General features: G+C 45.5%; 1 protein-coding gene across 16 annotated transcripts in view; it reads right to left on the bottom strand.

The window, feature by feature from the left end:
• CFLAR (CASP8 and FADD like apoptosis regulator) overlaps positions 1-14,920 on the bottom strand; it is a 43,386-nt gene extending 28,466 nt beyond the window's left edge. For 2 of the 16 annotated variants that reach the window (XM_023760174.1, XM_023760133.1), the window contains exons 1-2: positions 12,805-13,104; positions 1,365-1,765 (exon numbers count right to left, since the gene is read on the bottom strand). In XM_023760174.1, the coding sequence (XP_023615942.1) occupies positions 1,365-1,645 (281 nt within the window). In that variant the 5' untranslated portion in view covers positions 1,646-1,765; positions 12,805-13,104. Of the gene's footprint in view, positions 1-1,364; positions 1,766-4,753; positions 5,714-9,321; positions 9,407-10,187; positions 10,207-12,804; positions 13,105-13,149; positions 13,170-14,803 lie in introns of those variants that run through there. The other 14 variants (XM_023760128.1, XM_023760176.1, XM_014461424.2 and 11 more) reach the window with 12 other exon arrangements.
• Between the last annotated feature and the right edge of the window lie 4,306 nt (positions 14,921-19,226).

Below are 19,226 nucleotides of genomic sequence, written 5' to 3'. Positions count from 1 at the left end.
CTATCTCCCTCTCCCTTTCTCTCTCTCTCAAATCAATAAAAACATATGTTAAAAAAAAAATAACTCAAGGCTGGTGGTCTGGAGAAAAAGGAACTGCTAATTTAAGCAGTTCCCAACAAGTTTTAAGGTTACTGATATTATATGATGGTTGGAGAAATGGCTTCTGTGCACCCCAGAACCTCCAAGAGCACTTTGTGTGAACAAAAGGAGCAACTTAAAGGCTTTATGAACTAAAGGGGACTCCAGCAGATGTTCCTCTCTGATGGGGGATGAGATGTGGTCTTTCTTAGCTTGACATGTCTGGACATGGTAATTTCCATACTGAGGCTGGAATTTTCACACAGAAGCCTCTGGAAGTAGGAACTTCCCAGAAACTCACAAGAAGGAAGTCCAACCCACTAGTTTCCTCAGGAACAATTAGAGTTCCACAAAGATCACCATATGACTTGTTTCTATGTGTTTGGCTCTTTGTTTATCCGTTTATATTGTTCATTATATTCCACAGATGAGTGAGATCATGTGGTACTTATCTGACTTGTTATTTCCTTTCTCAGTATGGAAAATTGCCAGGTCTGACATCATAGATCTCAATATGGAAAATTGCCAGGTCAGACATCATAGAAAATAAGCTAACAGAGACCACTGCAGATCTCACAGAGGCTGCAAGAATCACCAGGTCTCGGTCCGGGGGAAGCTCAGTGGGTTATAGAGTGTTGCCCCGATACTCCAATACTATGTGGGCTGGATTCCTGGTCAGGACACTAACAAGAATCAACCAATGAACGCATAAGTAAGTGAGACAACAAATCTCTCTCTCTCTCTCTCTCTCTCTCTCTCAAATCAATAAATTAAAAAAAAATTTACTAGGTCTTAGTCGTGCCCATTTCTCTTACTCTACCCATAGGGCAAATACATATCATCTATCACTTCCACTGTCATTATGATCTACTACTACCCAACTAATGAAAGAAAACACCACCTAGAAATTCAAAGAGCTTAAAGCAGTGGTTCTCAACCTTCCTAATGCCGCGACCCTTTAATACAGTTCCTCATGTTGTGGTGACCCCCAATTTCATTGTTACAAATTGAACACAATTAAAGCATCGTGATTAATCACAAAAACAATATGTAATTATATATGTGTTTTCCGACGGTCTTAGGCGACCCCTGTGAAAGGGTCGTTCGACCCCCAAAGGGGTCGCGCCCCACAGGTTGAGAACCGCTGGGCCTTAAAGGAATGAAGTAACATTATACAGGCGTTGGATCAGTGAGCAGAGGAAGTAATGAAGCTGCTTTTCTCACTATCCTTGTTTCTCTCGTTCAGAAGTCTCGACCACCTGCTTCCCTCCCAGCCTCAGGCTTACCTGTAGTCTGAAACAAGATGTGGGTGTCCGAGCAGGTAGGCCTCCACTGTCCTTTTGTCCATCTTCAAGATCCGCTTGAGCAGGTCAAACCGCCTCACTCTGTAGAGCAGCTCAGCCAGGCCCATGAAAGACAGCTTTCCTCTTTCATTTAAACTGTCCAAAAGGTCCCTGACGTTAAATGCAGACACATCTGCAACAACATCTCGGCACAGAAACAGAAGCATCTCCCTCTCGTCTTCATCGAGCGCCTCGTCAATCTGATGAATGACCTCAGCAAACATCCTGCAGAGTGCCTTGCAGGGGCAAGACGCCAGTCCAGTCAACAGAAGGCCATGAGGCCACTGACTTCATTTCTGATGGGCTTCTTCATTTCTTTCAGAATCCTTTCCAATGGAGGTGTTCTGTGGTTAAAAGGGAATTTTTTTAAAAATCTTCTTATCAAAGGAACTTATGCTTAAAATTCAAAATAGGGGCTTTTCCTTTCTTGCTGGTCTCCAGGAGATCAAATTCATATTGTGAAGTCTACAAAGAGCGACCCTCAATAGACAAACGGATCCAAAACCAAGACAAAGGAAATAACTTACATTTTAAGGCAAATAAAATCAGAGACAAAATTCCCCCCCAAAACATCCACACGCCTACCAGAAATTATTAGAATGTATGATGTGGTAAGGAATGTATGAAATCATACAAGAAAATGGGTTGTGACTAAGTGGCAAATTTTACTAGAGGAGGAAAAACCCAATTACTAAGCAGCTGAGAGGACAAACTTCCTCTTTCGGTGAGTGACCTAGCCCAAGGCCCTCTGTGGGGGATCAAAAATAATGGGAGAAAGAGGCATCTATTCCTACTTCTCCTACTTTAAAATCCCTCATTCTACCTGTAAGTAACAAACCTTCACTGCCGTCCTCCCAAGGCCCCGGGCTTTTATCACGGCTTCCCCATGAATGCTTAGAGGACCTGCCACCACAGCTGAACCTTGTCAAGTTCTGGTCACCTCTTTGTGGCCCCCTTCCCCCTGGAAGTTCCAGGGCAGCAATTGTCACTAGAGTTCCTGACGGTACCAGTGGGAGGAAGGAAGTGGAACAGAAGATGTGGGGAAAGACCCCAGTCCTGGGATGGGATCTGGGTGGGAGTGGTGGGAAGGTCATGCCAGGGGTACATTCTGAACTTCTGTCCGTGGAGCACAACCTATTTTCTTTCCAAGTTTAAGCTGCAAATGGCAGTCACCATCTATTCTAAAGTTTCATGGCTATGTTTTACGCTTAAAAATGTTAGTGTTCTGGGAGAGTAGTACCTAGTCTGTTTCTATCAGAGAACCTTGGGGGTTAAAAGCTAACCACAGCAAATAAATAACTGGAAACACAACCCAACTGCAAGGTGTTGTTGCTACATATTTGCATACAGGTATATTTATATACCTATGTAGCTAAACTTAGTGAAAAGAACACTGAATCTATTTTATTTATTTATAAGTAATTTTTATTTATATATAATCTCAGTCCACAAAAGATTTGAGGCATCTTAAATAAAATTTCATAAGCAGGAAATTTTTTTTATGCGTAAACAAAGGAAAAAATTAGGTTACAAAGTCGAAATGGGTTGGATGGTAAATACAATGCAAACATGCAGGCCAGAAAGGCCTAAACAGATTTTAGTAGGCTGTGAATTTGTCCCTAAGCTTCCTGGCAGTAACAAAGCAAAAAGGGGAATATGGGACATTAAATATATAGTTCTTGCTGTCAAAGAAAAGAAAAACAAAACAGATTCTTAGAGGAAGCACAATTTTCCTAAAATTCTAGAACTATCCATCAATGAAAATATTAAAGAGTCTAAAAGTAATAAAATTATATTTATTTTAGTGCTTAAAATTTTTAAATATTTTATTTTAAAATAGACCATTCATTCATTCATACTTTTCACACTGGCCTCCCACTACCAGTGTAAATGGGTGAGCTCTTAATAAAAATAGACATTTTATCTAATGTATACTTGTTAATAAGTATTGATGTGTCTACGCCAATCCCATTCCCATTCATCCAAAATTCACTTACATATGGCCACTTGTGAATAATTAGAGTAATAAAATTTATGAAATTATTGCTCAATGAAAGTAAAAAGTAACTGGTACTCAGACTATTTTTTTCATCTGAAAGCTGAATATTAATTTTATGTGTTTCAGAAAGCCTAAATCTATACTCCACTCATAAGCATGTTAATAGCCACTAGTTTCCATGAAATGAGGTCAAGTTCTTTATTCACTAAAAGTCACAATTTTGTTAGTAGTTTTTATAAATTAACCTAAAAAATATTTATATACAGCCCAGCTGGTGAGCTCAGTGGTTGAGCAATGACCAGGAACTAAGAGGTTGCTGGTTCAATTCCCAGTCAGGGAAGGTACCAGGTTGTGAGCTCGACCCCCCAGTAGGGGCTGTGCAGGAGGCAGCAAATCAATAATTTTCTCTCATCATTGATATTTCTATCTCTCTCTCCTCTCCCTTCCCCTCTGAGATCAATTATATATATTTAAAGTTATAGTCCTTTAATAAAGTACCACATGGCCCTAAAAATAAACTATTACTTCATGAATCTTACAAAGAAAAAGCAAAAGTAAAGAAATATTTTTGCCTAGGCAAAAAGCAAATTGCTAAAGCATACATTAAAAGCCTAAATGCTTAAAAAATAATACCATACAGGGCGGAGTAAAGTAGTTTTACAATTGTTCATATGGAAAATAATACAATAATTAATAAATAATAATACAAGAATAAACTCATGTTTCACAACTGTAAACCTACTTTTGCCTCACTCTGTATATTGTTTAGGGAGCGAGGTGTGTAGTGAAAATATTAAAACATACATAGCAATAATAAATACTGAATTGTTTTCCATGACAGGATGAATGGTCACATAAAAATACAGAGGCTGAACTTGTAATATTTTGAAATGACTGAACGTGTAATATTTTGCTTCATAAGCCAGACATTAGGTATACAGATACTAACATAAATATACCTCGTATCACATTCTCTGAACACAGTACAATAAAATTAGAAAACAGTAGCAAGCCAAAAGGAAACCTTATAGATCTTTAAAAAGAAAAATTAGCTTCGGTCCCTTCTGTACACCTATTTCACAGAATCCAGAATGCTTTTAGAGCTTCCCTGGTGCACACAGAGACAAGCTTTAGAACAAGGAATCCTAGAGGCATCCCAAAGTTATCCTCAACAAGAACTGGTCAGATTGTACTTAACATGACTCAAAAGATGTGGCCAGGGGCAAGGAGGGGTGGCAGCAGGTGGAATGAGGTCTGCAGAGTTCTGTGAAGCCCGGTGCCCATCGCTTGCAGCCCCACCCTGCCTGCGCTGCCAGCTCCGCACGCCACTCACCTCCTCGAAGTCACTTGCTTCGTTCGCCTCACTTGGATGAGGGACAGAGGGGTGATGTGAGCCCAATTCTTTTTTTTTCCTGCTTTTAAATGCCCGGTCTTCCTGATGTCATCATCATTAGATTAGTTTCATTTCACTCTACTACAGTAAGCCTTTTCTAGCCAGACATAACTGGCATCGATAAGTATATAGAATTCTTTAAAAATTTCCCTTTTCTACTCCCCTGCCCTCTTCTGTCAAATTGTAACTTGATGATGATGCCTCCCCTTCTTCCACCCCCATATCCTGGTACAAACTGTTCCGATCTTCACTGTGAGACACAGAACCTAAGACCAGTTGCAGTTTCATTTCTCGAGTGGGACTCGTGGGAGGGTTCAATAATCATTTAAACAACTCAGCTGTAAATTTCCAAAGTGGATCCCCACAACTTTGGCCAATAGAACGTGTGCCAGGTTTTAGAAACAGAAATGAGGTATTTCCCATGGAAATACATTCAATATGGGTGTTTATAAAACTGCAGCAAGGGCTAGGGGAAGGGGCTCTTGGCTGGGCTCCTGAGAAAGATTCCTGGGACTCCCAGGAAGACCGTATCTCAGTGGGGAATCAGGAGGCCGCCACAGGGAGAACTGAGCTCAAGAACTCCCGCGGTGACCCAGCTACCAGAAGGCAACCCACCGCCACCACACCTGCCTCCACCAACGCCACACCTGGTGAATGGACACCTAAACGCTGCTACCCACATCCCCAAGTCATCACCACCATGCTTGCCAGCAGAGAAACGGAGAAAAGCAACCAGCTATTGGCCTCTACCTCACTGCTGTTTGTAAATCTTGCCTAAATGCACCTAATTAGCAGAACTAAAGTCACATCCTACTTGTAAAGAAGTCGGGGAGAGCCGAAACCGGTTTGGCTCAGTGGATAGAGCGTCGGCCTGCGGACTCAAGGGTCCTGGGTTCGATTCCGGTCAAGGGCATGTACCTGGGTTGCGGGCACATCCCCAGTAGGGGGTGTGCAGGAGGCAGCTGATCGATATTTCTCTCTCATCGATGTTTCTAACCATCTATCCCTCTTCCTTCCTCTCTGTAAAAAAATCAATACAATATATATTTAAAAAAAGAAAAAGAAGTCGGGGAGATGCAGACTGTAGTTGTCCGCCCTCTGGACAGAGGTGAGAATGGGTCTTGAGGACCAACTGACATTAGCCACCATGGAAGGATAGTCCATGAGGGCATCCCTGTCTTCTTTCTGGTTAAATCCTCTGTGTGGACCCCAGTGCCTGACTCATAGTAGGCACTCAATTAATATTTGTTGAATGAATGAAGGTATGATCACAAATTACTACCAAGTAATAGCCTCACTTCCCTTTCTCCCCAGACTGGACTGAGAGCATAAGCTACAAACTCTCGCCAGCTAGCACCCTCAATTCTCTTGCCATGTTGCCTCCTCACCACCAGCTCTGCAACACCTTGAGTGACCAGCTGGTCCTGATTTGCCAGGACTTCCCAGTTTTAGCCCAAAAGTTCTGTGTCCCAGAAAATTCCTCGGTCCCGGGAAAAGCAGAATGGTTCATCACCCCAGCATCCCATCCTCAACGGTGAGCCTCCTCCACACATACGTCCAGAATAGCAAGTCTGGCTGAAGCGGGTGGGGGTGAGGATGGGGAAATCACACCACACCCTTAGGTTTTCAACCTCAGCAGCTCCTTACTGCTGCTCTGAAACCATTTTTACAGGACCTTGGTCAGCTCCTTTCCCATACCCTCACAATGGCTCCACCCACGCTGCTCCCTTCCATCCTATCACCACCCAGGGGGGCGGGTTATCAGATGACTGACATTTACCAGGGTTGAACTCCAGTAACCTTCCACATTCCCACTGTGGGGCTGGCACCTGTTGTCCGTCAGCTTGCCCAGGGCCAACCACTCCCCTTGTGCCCTCCTGTCTCCATGAGCTCTTTGGTCAACCTTTCCCTAGGCCCAGGGACTCCTTCCCTCGGCTTGTAAACATGTTAAGGTCTCTTCCATCTTAAAAAACAGCAACAACAAGAAAAAGCCTTAAGCCTCAGATCCCCTAGATCAGGGGTGGGCAACCCCTGGAACACGTGCCAAAGATGGCACGCCAGTAACTTTTGCTGGCACGCGAAACCCTCTCTTACTATCTTCCATTTACAATTTTTGTGAACATTTGAATGACTTAAATGTTAAATTACAAGGAACTGGCAAGACACTTGATGTTATGTTTGGTTACATAAAGGCTTTTGAAAAGAAACTGGAAGTCTTTAAGAGGGATGTGGATGGTGAGAGATTTAGATATTTCCCAAACCTCAAGAGGCACATCAAAGACCTCCCAAAAGATGACAGAACAGACTGTCAAAGCCTTCAAAAGCTGTTTTTAAACATCATCGAGTCAACTATTGAGCAGTTCTTCTCAAGATTTGCGAAATTCAGGGGACTGGAAGAGACAGCAAAATTCATGAGGTTTCCAGACAGCACGAAACTGGAGGAACTAAACTTACAAATGTTTTCATGGATAGACATGGCTGACTTTGAAATGCAGTTGACTGAATTTCAGAGTAGCTCAATTTGGAAGCAGAAATTTATTGACCTTAGAGTTGACTTGAAAAACACTGAAAAAAAGCAATTTGAGACAGGAGTACCAGAGAGAAGTGTCAAAAACGAACTATTGAGGACTTGGAATGCCATTCCAGAAAATTTTTTCTGTTTAAAAAACTTTGCAACTGTGTTACTCTCCATGTTTTCATCCACATATGCTTGTGAATCTTTGTTCTCAGTGACGAATTTTGTTAAGTCTCATAAATAGGAGTAGCCTGATGGATGAAAGCAGTAGCTTGTGCATATCTCTGAAGGTCACAAAATATAAACCTGATGTAAAATCTCTGTCATCAGTGATGCACCAGCAAAAGTCCTACTGATAACATCAAACGGAGTCATAAAGTTTTCTGTCGGACTATCAGTGTACATGTATACATTAAAAAATAAATGTATTTTTCATCATCATATACTGTGTTTTTGTCGCTCGAATGAATTTTATTATTTCTTCAAGTTTCTTCACATACGTACACTTTAAGAGATATCAAGTTGGCGTAACATGTTCTCAAAAAATTAGGGTTGGCACACAGAAGAATTTTGAGTCAGAGATTTTGCTGGTTTTGGCACGCACTCACAAAAAGGTTGCCCACCCCTGTCCTAGATAGACTGATCCTTTCAGTAGTTTACTTTCATGTGAAGCTGGGCCTTTATGAATGAAGAGTCTGCCCTCAGTCCTTCAATTACTTCAACTTCAATCCACTCCTCACTAAGCCTCCACCTGCATCCTCCCTCCCCCCATATCCTTTACAGATTGACATTCCGTGCGGAGCCAAACTACAACCTGCCGAAGGAAAAATCAGTAGTACTAATGCTGTCTGTTTTAAATGTTGATATTTGGTTCATTATGGATTTTTTTGCATGAATGTCAATTTTTTTCCAAAACATTGCATTAGAATACTATATCTTGATTACTGTGTTTTTAAGCACCCCCTTAAATGTTGTGTCTGAGGTGGTGCCTCCCTTTACTCACCCTGCTGACAGTGCTCTTGTAGAGGCCTTGGGGACCTCCTAGTGGCCACATCCGGGGTCTGCTGATTAACCCCGCCTTGAAAGCACCTCCCTTGGCTGGCCTCACACCTCTGCATTCTATGCAGTCCCTTGCTAACCTCTGATTCTCCACACCCTCCTTCTGCACCTGCTCCTTAAATGAGGGTGTGCCCTCCCATCCATCTCTCTCCCAGACTGCTCCCCTGACCTTTCTATTCCCCTGACCTTTCTCCTCCCCCTGCCTATGACTTCACCCTCTCCAAACTGAACTCCTATCAGAATGAACTTTCTGAAGTTCATGGTTGAACCAAGTCACTTTCCTAATTCAAACCTTCTAAGGGTTCCTCCTCTCCCAAGGCAGGTTCCAATTTTCTTTGCATTCAAGGCCTCTTGTGGTCCAGCTCCTGCCCTCACCTCTCATTAACACCCACCTTGCACATTCGGCTTCAACCAAACAAGGAGTTCTTTCTTTCCTACACATACTGTGAGCCTTTGCCCGGATTACCTCTTCCACTTACCTGCCTAGCAAAACCCTTCTCTGCTTTTAGGGCCCGCTGAATCACCTGCTACTGTGCATCTCCTAGGAAGAGCCCACACAGAGTTGGTCAGTAACACCTTCTACCGTGTTACATAACTCCCTGGCATCCAGCATTAACTCTAATAGGTGACCAATTTTTCTCACGGAATGTCTACTTTGCCTCCAAACCATCTGATATCCAAAGCACATAACATTCTCTGTAATCAGTAGCACAGCAGCCAGCAAGACTGGTTCCCGTCCTACTTTAACCTATCCAAGGACATACTTCAGATTCCATTCTTTATACTGCTTCGCTCCCTGGAGCAAGGTCACGGCCTAGCATGAAAGCAAGGTCATGTAGAGAAGTAAACAGTTCCCCACCAACACCACGAACAGGTGCTAATGCAGAGAAGCCCGCCTGCCCTGCCAGCTGCAGAAAGCTGCATGCAAACTTGCCGCTTTCAGGTAGCTGTCTGGGAATCCCCACTGAGATGAGAAGGCCCCGGACTCAGTCACACAGAAGTTTCTGGAAGGATAAAGAAGGGGTTACTTGACCCCCAAGGCAACATAAAATGAGGCCATCTCACAGGAGCTCTGTGCATTCACTCTGAACATAACAGAACCCACCTTCCTTCTCCATTCATGCACAGACTCTGTGGATGTGGGCTGTGTGGGTAACAATTCAAACTGCTAATACAATAAACCCCTCTTTCCTCCTGCAACTATAAAATGCCATTTTTTGCCCCCCTCCCCCATATTTAAAATGAGATGTGGCCCAGCCGGTGTGGCTCAGTTGGTTGAGTGTTGTCCCATGCACAGAAAGGCCACCTGTTCCATTCCTGGTCAGGGCATATGCCTGCGTTTCAGGCTCCATCCCCAGTAGGGGGCATACAAGAGGCAGCAGATTGATGTTTCTATCTCTCCCTCTCCCTTCCTCTCTCTCTAAAAATCAATAAAAATAATTTTAAAAAGTAAATAAAATAAAATGAGATGTAGTAACTCATCACATGGTTTCTGGAATTTTTGAAGTGCCAAGGATACATACCAAACATAGTCTAAAAGACCACGTACTTAGGCTGAAGCATAAACACACTCCAATTTGGTGTGTTACTATTATTCTGCATCAGTGGCTAAAAACACTCATTAAAAATCATGTGGCTTCACACGCAGTGCATTTCAATTATTGCAAATTGCCCACAAACAATAGATGATCTCACTTATAAAATAACATAAAATTAAAAGGTATATTTTATAAACTTATTTGGTGAGGCTCAGCCCCATGACTCCCAGGGAAGCTCCCACAAATTCCAGCATATCCTTACTTCCAATAACTTCCTTGGTTCCTAACAGTAGCATCATCCAGGCTAGATAAACAAAGGAATGAAAGAACCGCAGAATGAGAAAGGATCTAGATCAAAAAGAAATCGTGGCCCTAACTGGTTTGGTTCAGTGGACAGAGCGTCGGCCTGCGAACTCAAGGGTCCCAGGTTCAATTCCGGTCAAGGGCATGTACCTTGGTTGTGGGCACATCCCCAGTAGGAGGTGTGCAGGAGGCAGCTGATCGATGTTTCTCTCTCATCGATGTTTCTAACTCTCTATCCCTCTCCCTTCCTCTCTGAAAAAATCAATAAAATATTTTTTTAAAATCATGAATTATTTAACTAAATACAGCAACATAAGCAGAATCACTAGGGACAATAAAGCTAAATCTGCTTAATATAGTGGACCCCTCCTTCTTTACCAAAGTTAAGGCTTTGCTAGGGCAAACTTCTCATACAGAGCCCAAACACCTAACAGCATCTCCCACCTCTGTCCCACCCATCATCTAAATCAAGACATATAAAAATCTCAATATTGGGGGGGGGGGGACAAATGTACTACTCGTTGTAATATTTTAAGCAATAAAAAATAAATAAATAAATAAAAATAGAGATATACAGGAAAAAAAATCTCAATATTCCCTGGACAGTGTTCTCCTGTCCCAACAGCTTTGCTCAAGTATTTGCTTCCAGTCGGAAATTCCTTTTTTTCAGTCCCTGCCTATTAAAATTCTCTCCCATCTTCCCAGGTATCTCTCCCATAAGCTTGTCTTGACCCCCAAATCAGGTCACCTCCTCTTGCTTCACAGCATCCTTTTTACTCTTGTCTGGCATTTGTCTTATTCTAGTGTGGGCACCTGTCACCTGTGGTAAGATCCTTGAGGACAGATTAATTTCTTATTCATCTTCATTAGGCCGTGGTGGACCTCGACAGGCCTGCCAAGCTCATTCTCCTCAGCCTTGACCTGACTGATCATCATTACATAACTCCATTAGTAAGGCCATGTGTAATGCCTTACTCATCCTAAATAATAAAAGCCTACTATGCAAATCGACCGGTCGCTATGACACACACTGACCACAAGGGGGCAGATGCTCAACACAGGAGCTGCCCACAGCCCACAGGCCCCAGTTCACTGCAGAAGACATAAACCATCTTGAATATGCAGGTAACTGTGGTATCAAATTGGGGGAGCTTAGTTCTTTCCTAAGTAGGGAAATACTAAAAATGACAGCCTAATATCTAGAATAAGAGGAAAACAATGAACAAGCTTTTTGTCTGTTCTGCGCAAAAAATTAAATGGTTGAAAAGACAAAGTGGCTAAAAGTGGAGACCACACCAGAGAAACATAAATACAAAACAAGGTACGAAGTGGGGGTGAGGAAAGGAAGCAGTTTTATCTGGAAAGAAAAGATTCAAGAATATACCTATTACATATATGAATACATATGTCCATTCATTTGTATGTACAAGAGGTCAAAGAAGAAATTATTCCTCTAAACCCATAGTTGAGGAGGGGAAAAAAAAAACATTCCGGCTTCTGAACAAGCAGATTAATGAAATGTTAATTGTGGATACACACCTCCTCAAAAACAAGAAAAAGGGTCATTAGAAACCCTGATTCCAGAGGGGAGTTAAACTACATATTAATTGCAAGAAGAAAAAAAAAAACACCAGCAGTTCTGAAATACAGTTGGAGAAACGGCATCATACAAAATAAGAGAATACATATACATATTTAAAAACACTGAAAAGGTTGTATTTGAGTGCATAGCTGTCTAAACAACAACAACACTAAACTGTAAGCTTTGGTTATCTTAGGCAACGGACTCCGGAGACTTTCTCTGTTTATTCTGCATGTATTTATAATGCAGATAATTCTAATATAACTTGACTGGAAAGTTTTTTTAAAAGGAAATATGACAATACAGTGCAATCCTGTGTAAAGTGCAAGAATAGTCCCTGGATTTATGCAAGTTCAGGAGCCCCCCAGGAGGGCTGTGAAGTCTTCCTAGAGGAGTGACAGGAGCTGAATATAAGGCAGAAACAGGGCATTTCAGTAGTAACAGTATTCTTCCCTCTCTGAGTATAGTCAGGAAAGCAAGGACCCATGGGAGTCCCCGTGTGACAGCTCTGTAACCGTCTGGCTTGCTCCTTTGTGTTCCGGGCTGTCGGTGCCCTGACCTAGCTGCTGGACATCAAGTTCGCTGTGGAGGTAACTTTGCTGGGTCTCCTCCCACCACGCTGGGGGGCTGCCTGGGGAAGGAACCAAGTTCGAATCCATCTCGGCGTCCCCAGCGCCCAGAGCTCTGCCTGGCCCAGAGAAGCTCCATAAATACTGGCAGGAGGATAGCGAGTTCCAAGGAGAGGAGGCATGTCAGGACTGAGACACAAGTGTCATCAGCCTCTGGGGCCCTATAAGGAAGAAAGAACCGAAGGAGGGGGCCCAGGCGTGCTGCAGGAGTCTCCGGGAGGCTCAGAGGGGCCGCCGGGCTGAGAGCGAGACTCAGCGCTCTCCTGCCCAGATCGGGGACAGTGCCCGACAGCCCCCGCGTCCAGGGCGACAGCACGGGGTGTAGGTGGGGGGAGAGGGGCGGGCAGGATCCTCGGTTTACTCACGCAGGACCTCCGACCTCCGCTGGGACGCGCCACCCCTCGCAGCACCCAGCACCCGCAGCACCCAGCACCCGCAGACCAGCTCCGGGAAATTGCAGTTGGTCTTTGTCCCGACAGAACAAGGAAGTGGACGGGGCGTCACCGGCAGCTCAGCCCCGCGGCTCGGGCCGGGCTTCCTGAAGCCTGTTGCGACTCAGCGCGAGCCGCCTCCAGGCCGCCCCGCGCCTCCCACCCGAGACTGCGTGTCTCTGTGCAGTCAATCCCCCGGCGCCCGGGAAACTACCCTCGGGTGGGAAATGAGTGGGCGCCGCGGCTGGGGGCGCCCCAGAACCGAGGACGGAAACATACTTTACTTCCAGCTTCCAGTAGGCCCCCTGCTAGCGCTAAATAATAATAGTAATTAAGGAGGAGGAGGAGGGGGGGGAGAAAAGGGGGGGAGAAGGAGGAGGAGGAGTAGGAGGAGGAGGAGGAGAAAGAGGAGGGGGGAAAGAGGGGGAAGGAGGGGGAGGAAGAGGGGGGGAGGGGGAGGAAGGAGGGAAGAAGAGGAGGGGGAGTAGGAGGAGGGGAGGAGGAGGAGAAGGGGGAGGAGGAGGAAGTGGAGGGGTGGGAGAAAGGGGAGGAAAGGATGGGCAGAAGAGGAACAGAAGAGGAACAAGAAGAGGAAGAAGAAGAATTAAAAACCCGTCAGTTACAAACAATGTAAAACAGGAAGTCTTAGAAAAAGCCATTTAATCAGGACATCCAACCTAGAAGCTGCAAGTAAAACAAGTGTTAGCAAATACATGAAAACTTCTGGATGGCAAACAAACGCGCCTTGGTTCTGTTTGTGGAGTTGAGCTGTCTGGTCCGTCCTCCAAATGAAACTTTTTTTGGTGAGAATATTTAAGGGCACCACCAGAGGTAAAATGCCAGCAATGTGGTTCCTCTTATCTGAAATCTCTTACCCACAGCTGGGTCGCCACGGGTTTCAGTTTTTTACGCACAGTCGGTCGGGGCGGTCTAACTTGTTTTGCTATCAACCCAAAGGCACGGCCTCTCGTTGGCTAAACAAATTTCAAAGTTAAATAAAAATATTCGCCAGAGCTCCAACGTCCTTGAATTTACTCCCTGTCCCTGGAACATGCTTTCTGTTCCTGGAACCAGAACCTTAGTCTGCATTTCCGTGCCCTTTGTCCCACTGCAAACCATTGTTAATATTTCAAAGAACAGGCCTTCTGTCCAAACCCGGACACCATCCAGCAAAAACCGACTGGACGCAGGTTTTTTCTAAGGCTTCACCTCCATAGTATCGTTCTGATCTTCCCCGAGACAAGCTGCCCTCCCTCGTCATTAGCCAGAAAGTGCGATTGCTCGGCTTGGAGACCCCTCCCCGGGCTGGGCTGCGGCGAGAGAGGGAACCCGGCTGCCAGGCCAGCTGCTCCCTTAAGCGCGCGCACTCTCACTGCAGAGGAAAAGCCTTTCGCATCGACTTTTCAAAAGGAAAACTTTTCGAATAGTTCACCGCAGGCATGGACCACTCTCAAAGTGATCCTAAGTTTGCAGGACGCTGGCGACCTGCCATCCGAGCTGGCGGCCTGGTTTCCGCCTTACGCTGGCCGCGGGTTACTGGGTCCCGGGGATCCCGCGCTCCGGAGGGACAGCACCTGGGATGCCCGCAGCCTCTGGCAGCCATCCAGGCAATCGGGGTGCAGGGAGAGCCGGGGGAGGGGGTTCAGGTGGGGGAGGGGGGAGGGAGGGGCGCGGGGGCGGGGGGCTCCGCCCCGGCCAGTGCCCGCGGGCAAACCAGAGCTAAAGAATGGGCAGGAGTGAGTCACCTGCCAGAAGGCCCACCCCCGTCCCGGCCTTTGCCGGGAACCCCCGGCCCAGGGCCAGGTCTAGGAAGCGCCCGGGGTTGCAGAGCGAGCGAGGCTGCTCGCGGGGCGCCAGGCGACACCGACGCGCAGCCTGCAACTAGGTCTGGAGTGTTTGGAGCCGGAGCGGCGGGAGGGAGAGGGCCACGTACCGTGTGGTCCACGGGGCTTTCCTACCGCCGCGACCTTTCAGGCTTCGCTTTCCCGGACGCCTCAGCAGCAAAGTGGAAGTAGACGTGGCGTTTTGCTACGCGCCAAACGCCGGTTGGTTGCCAAGAGGCTGGGTTTCCCGGGGTTAACCCTGCAGACGGTTTGCCGGCCTACGTCTGGGCCCTGTGTTCGGGCCAGAGACCCCCACTCACCAGCCCCCGTGGCTTGAACGATCTCTGGACCACAGCCAACCCCTATTTCCTGTTTATGACCCATGTAACAGTTTACTCGAGCCCAGGGCTGTTTCGGCAGGGTTAGTTGGCGTTAGGAGCAAACTCTGCTAGTGCTTTTTACTGAAGTATAGGAATAAATAGCAAATGTGAGAGCACTTCATGTTTTCATCTATGTGTTCCTAATAACTACTTGGCGATTTTTAAAAAATTTTTAACCTTTCTTGAAATAAATTTAAATATACAGAAAAGTGGCAAGAATAATACCAACAGAGTATTGACCTCGGTGAAAGAATAGTGTACCCGCCCAGAAGGACTCCTTCTGATCAGTTGGGTTCAAATTCATAAGAAAACATCTAGCAGCTATGCTATAGGAAGCAGAGGCTGCATTTCGGAGAAAACCGCAAATGAGCTACACAGCTCCTGAACCACAAACAGCTACAGTTCCTGCGGTCAGAGTCAACCGTTATAAAAAGTTATAAAAGACTTCTATCTATTTCTACCAGTGGGCTGATAGACCACCTGCACCTCGGATCTGAACGACACAGACAGCTATATCCCCATTTGCATCCACTCTGGCCAATCAGGCTCCACAATGACCCATCAAAACCCAGACGCTGGCCAGTCAGGACAATGCTATTTTTGGTCCACCAGACTGTGCTAATTTGGGTACCTCATTTACATTAAGATGGACCAGCCACTGGGGTGGGAACTTGCTCTTTAAAAGGCACTTTCTGATCCTCTGGAGACTGATTCCCTGTTTACAAACTGCTCACCTGAAGAAAGTCTCTCCTTTTCCCCAACCCCATATTGGGAACTCCTGTTGGCATTAGATTGGTGGCAGCTAACTTTTGTTGGCAAGAGATTGACTACCAGCATGACAGTGATGAGGAGCTGGGCTGATCCACTGCCTAGTGCACCTGATGAAAATTATTATAACACAAGCAAACAACAAACAACCATTTAAAGTTTTGGAAATCATCCTAAGAGAAAACAGCAAATGAATAAACATCTACTCAAGAAAATATATGAAAATTAGATAAGAAAGGAGATCATCTGTGGTCTTTCAACCAAGACTCCTCTTCCCCCTCCCAACTCTGGAATGCTGCAAGCAAGAACACAGGGCTTCCTCCCCACAAGGCTCCGAATGGGAGGAACTGGATGTCAGCAATTCTCATCCTGCCTCTAGCTACCTGATACCGAAGGGAGGGCCTGGGTGAGTGTGGTTGAAAGATAAAGGATCCTTTATTTCGTTCAGCCCCACTCATGGAACAGAAAGTGCACAAAAGAGGGGTAATAAATCATAAATTTCTACCTGGGCAGGTCATGGTGGGTAGTCACACTTCTTTCATTTTCTTTGCCTTAAGCAAGCCCTGTCCATTGTGTCTGTTCATTTAGGGCAGTGGTTCTCAGCCTTCCTAATGCCGCGACCCTTTAATACAGTTCCTCATGTTGTGGTGACCCCCAATTTCATTGTTACAAATTGAACATAATTAAAGCATAGTGATTAATCACAAAAACAATATGTAATTATGTGTTTTCTGATGGTCTTAGGCGACCCACAAGTTGAGAACCACTGATTTAGGTTAACACACCTTTGAAAGGCCCCTTTACAGATCCCTTTACCACCCCAAGAGAGCACATAATCTCTTTTGTTTTTTGAAGGAGTTTTTTTTTTCTCTATTGCTGAGAGTATTAGAGAAGTCCCCCTTTAATTTTCCTCCAGTGCCCCCCTCCACCTGGCTCCCACCCCACCCCAGGCCTTCACCGAATTATTGTTTGTGTCCTGTAATTCAACCCTGACCTTGCTTTCTCCTGTGTTTATGTAACCTTCCTTACTTCCCTCTTTAATCTCAAATGCATAAAAGGAACTGCAATCTTGTTCTTGGAAGCATTTTTTTCTCAGTCTGTTGAGATCCTGCTTCCAGGCGTATTCTCTGTTTGACTCAAACTTTTATACAAATTCTCCACAGGCTTGGATGTTCTTACATTGATATCTAAGCTCTACTGTGGGCTGGAGTGCGGTGAATACTGGAATCCTAGTTACCCTTACCCCAGCTCCTAAAGTGGTGGTTCAAGCCAGAAGACATCAAACCAGAGGACCTCAGGCTGCTGCCTCCTCCTCCACCTAGCGTTCAGCCCGCAGACCGGGGAGGTTGACTTTGCCTGCTCCAAAGCGCAGGCTCAGTGGTTGTGCCTGGGGGAGAAGCAGTCCTTAAAACACATAGCTCTTAAACAACTCCCAAATGAACTGACTTCATTTGCAACAGAACATGGAGAAATTCAAGCCGGAGGAGGTTGCTCTCTAAAAACCTGGAGGTTGTGGTGATAAGCAATGGGGAGGAAGTTCGAAACATGGGCTAAATTGTAAATTGCCTAGTTTGCAAGAGAAAACTGTTGCTTCAAAGGAGCCGATATTTGATCAGATTTATGTGTAGAGCAATTTATGTCAGGGCATTGTTGAAAACAATAAGCCATCAGCCAACAAATTGGTGAAACTGAACAGCTGGTCGTGGGAGCAGCACAGAGCACTGCTGCTCTGAGTCCGTATATTCTTTCGAATTCTGCTAATGACTACGCCAACGGTCAGGGCAGGTTCCTTCTCAAACCCTGCCCATTGCACTCACTGTCGGGGCCGAGCCCCTCTGCCAGGGGCTGGACCTTCTTGGATGCCGGGTGGTAGACAGAGAAGCCATGAGAAGCTGTGGGTGTATATAAGAAAGCCTTTACTGTAGACACCAGTGGCCATATAGCCATCAGACAAAACAGTCCTTCACAGCAAAGTCCTATACAGGCAGCCGCACACCGGCTGATAAACCAGTTTTCCTACAAAGCAGCAGTAGCCTCTGCACCCACAGCTATTATCCGAGCAGCCACACACTGCCCCAGACTCACCGCCTCACAGAGGAGCAGCACCTGAGCTCTCTTCCTCGGTAGCCTCTCCAGGCCTCTCCCGCATCACGTCGCAGCAGCACCAGTCTCTCTCAGCACATCCTCCGAGCCTGCCCTTTCTCCCCAGCCTCTCTCCTGTCTCCGCCTTTCCCCCTTACATCGCAGCAGCACCTGAGCTCTCCCTTAGGAGAGCTATAGCCTCAGGAGCCTCTCCAGCCTCTCTGGCCTCTCCCCTCTCTCTCCTGCATGTGGCCCCACATAGTAACCCCCTCTCCAGTACACTAGCTGGTCCGGAACATGTATTATACCACTTTACAAAAGAGGCCAGTTGCCAACAGTGACATCAATCATTTGGGTTATAGAAGGGCAGGCGTGGGCCGTGTACTGTGATTGTTGACCTTGCACCTGCCTATGGTATCTTAGCCTTGAACATTCCGATTAAGATTCCCATGTTCAGAGAGGCCTTGGCCTTCTGTCGTACTGTCAACAAGGGCATTCATACTCTAAGTTGCCTTGGCTCTCCAACAACTCTGGTATGGTTCCCACCCACACTGGTTGTGGTCAGGAAATAAGAAGAAAGCCCTACTCAGACTACAAGAATAACATTAGAAATTTAGAGGGGAAGGGAAACCTAGCTATTCTACTTCCAATAATGGATAGAACAACTGAACAATCCACAGGGAAATAGAAGGCTTGAGCAACACCATAAACCAATTAGACTCAACTCACAGCCAGAGAACACTCCACACGACAGAATATGTTATCAATATACATGAGTATACCTTCAAGGAGAGACCATCTGCTAGGTTATAAAACAAACCTCGATGCATTTAAAGGGGTAGAAATAATAGAAAATATGTTCTCTGACTATGGTAATGGAATGAAATCGAAGTCAATAACAGGAAAAATTGGTAAAATTCACAGATATGTTAACATTAAACAGCACACTCCTAAGTAACCAGTGGGTCAAAGAAGTCAAAAGAAAAATCTGAAAATACTTTGAGATGAATGGAAATCCAGGGCAGCATGTCCAGTCCTGTGGGGTGCTACTAAAGCAGTGCTTGGGAGGAAACTCATAACTGTAAATGCCTATATGAAGCAAGATCTGCTCAGGCCGGATAGCTCACCCCAAACAGCCATCTGCTTGGGTGCCTATTCTGCCCTGCCCCACATCGTGGCTTTAGGGCTGGATTATTAGGAAGGGGTGGAGAAGGGAAGAAGAAAACCATGAATGAATGCTGAATTTAACAAACTTTTTTCTGCACTTAGTAACCCCTCCCTAGAGACAACCTATCACTTCTTT

Source organism: Myotis lucifugus, unplaced genomic scaffold (assembly GCF_000147115.1).
Source record: "Myotis lucifugus unplaced genomic scaffold, Myoluc2.0 scaffold_3, whole genome shotgun sequence".
NCBI classification, from domain to species: domain Eukaryota; kingdom Metazoa; phylum Chordata; class Mammalia; order Chiroptera; family Vespertilionidae; genus Myotis; species Myotis lucifugus.
The sequence above is the reverse complement of the archived record's forward strand: the minus strand, read 5'-3'. Positions and strand labels throughout refer to the sequence as shown.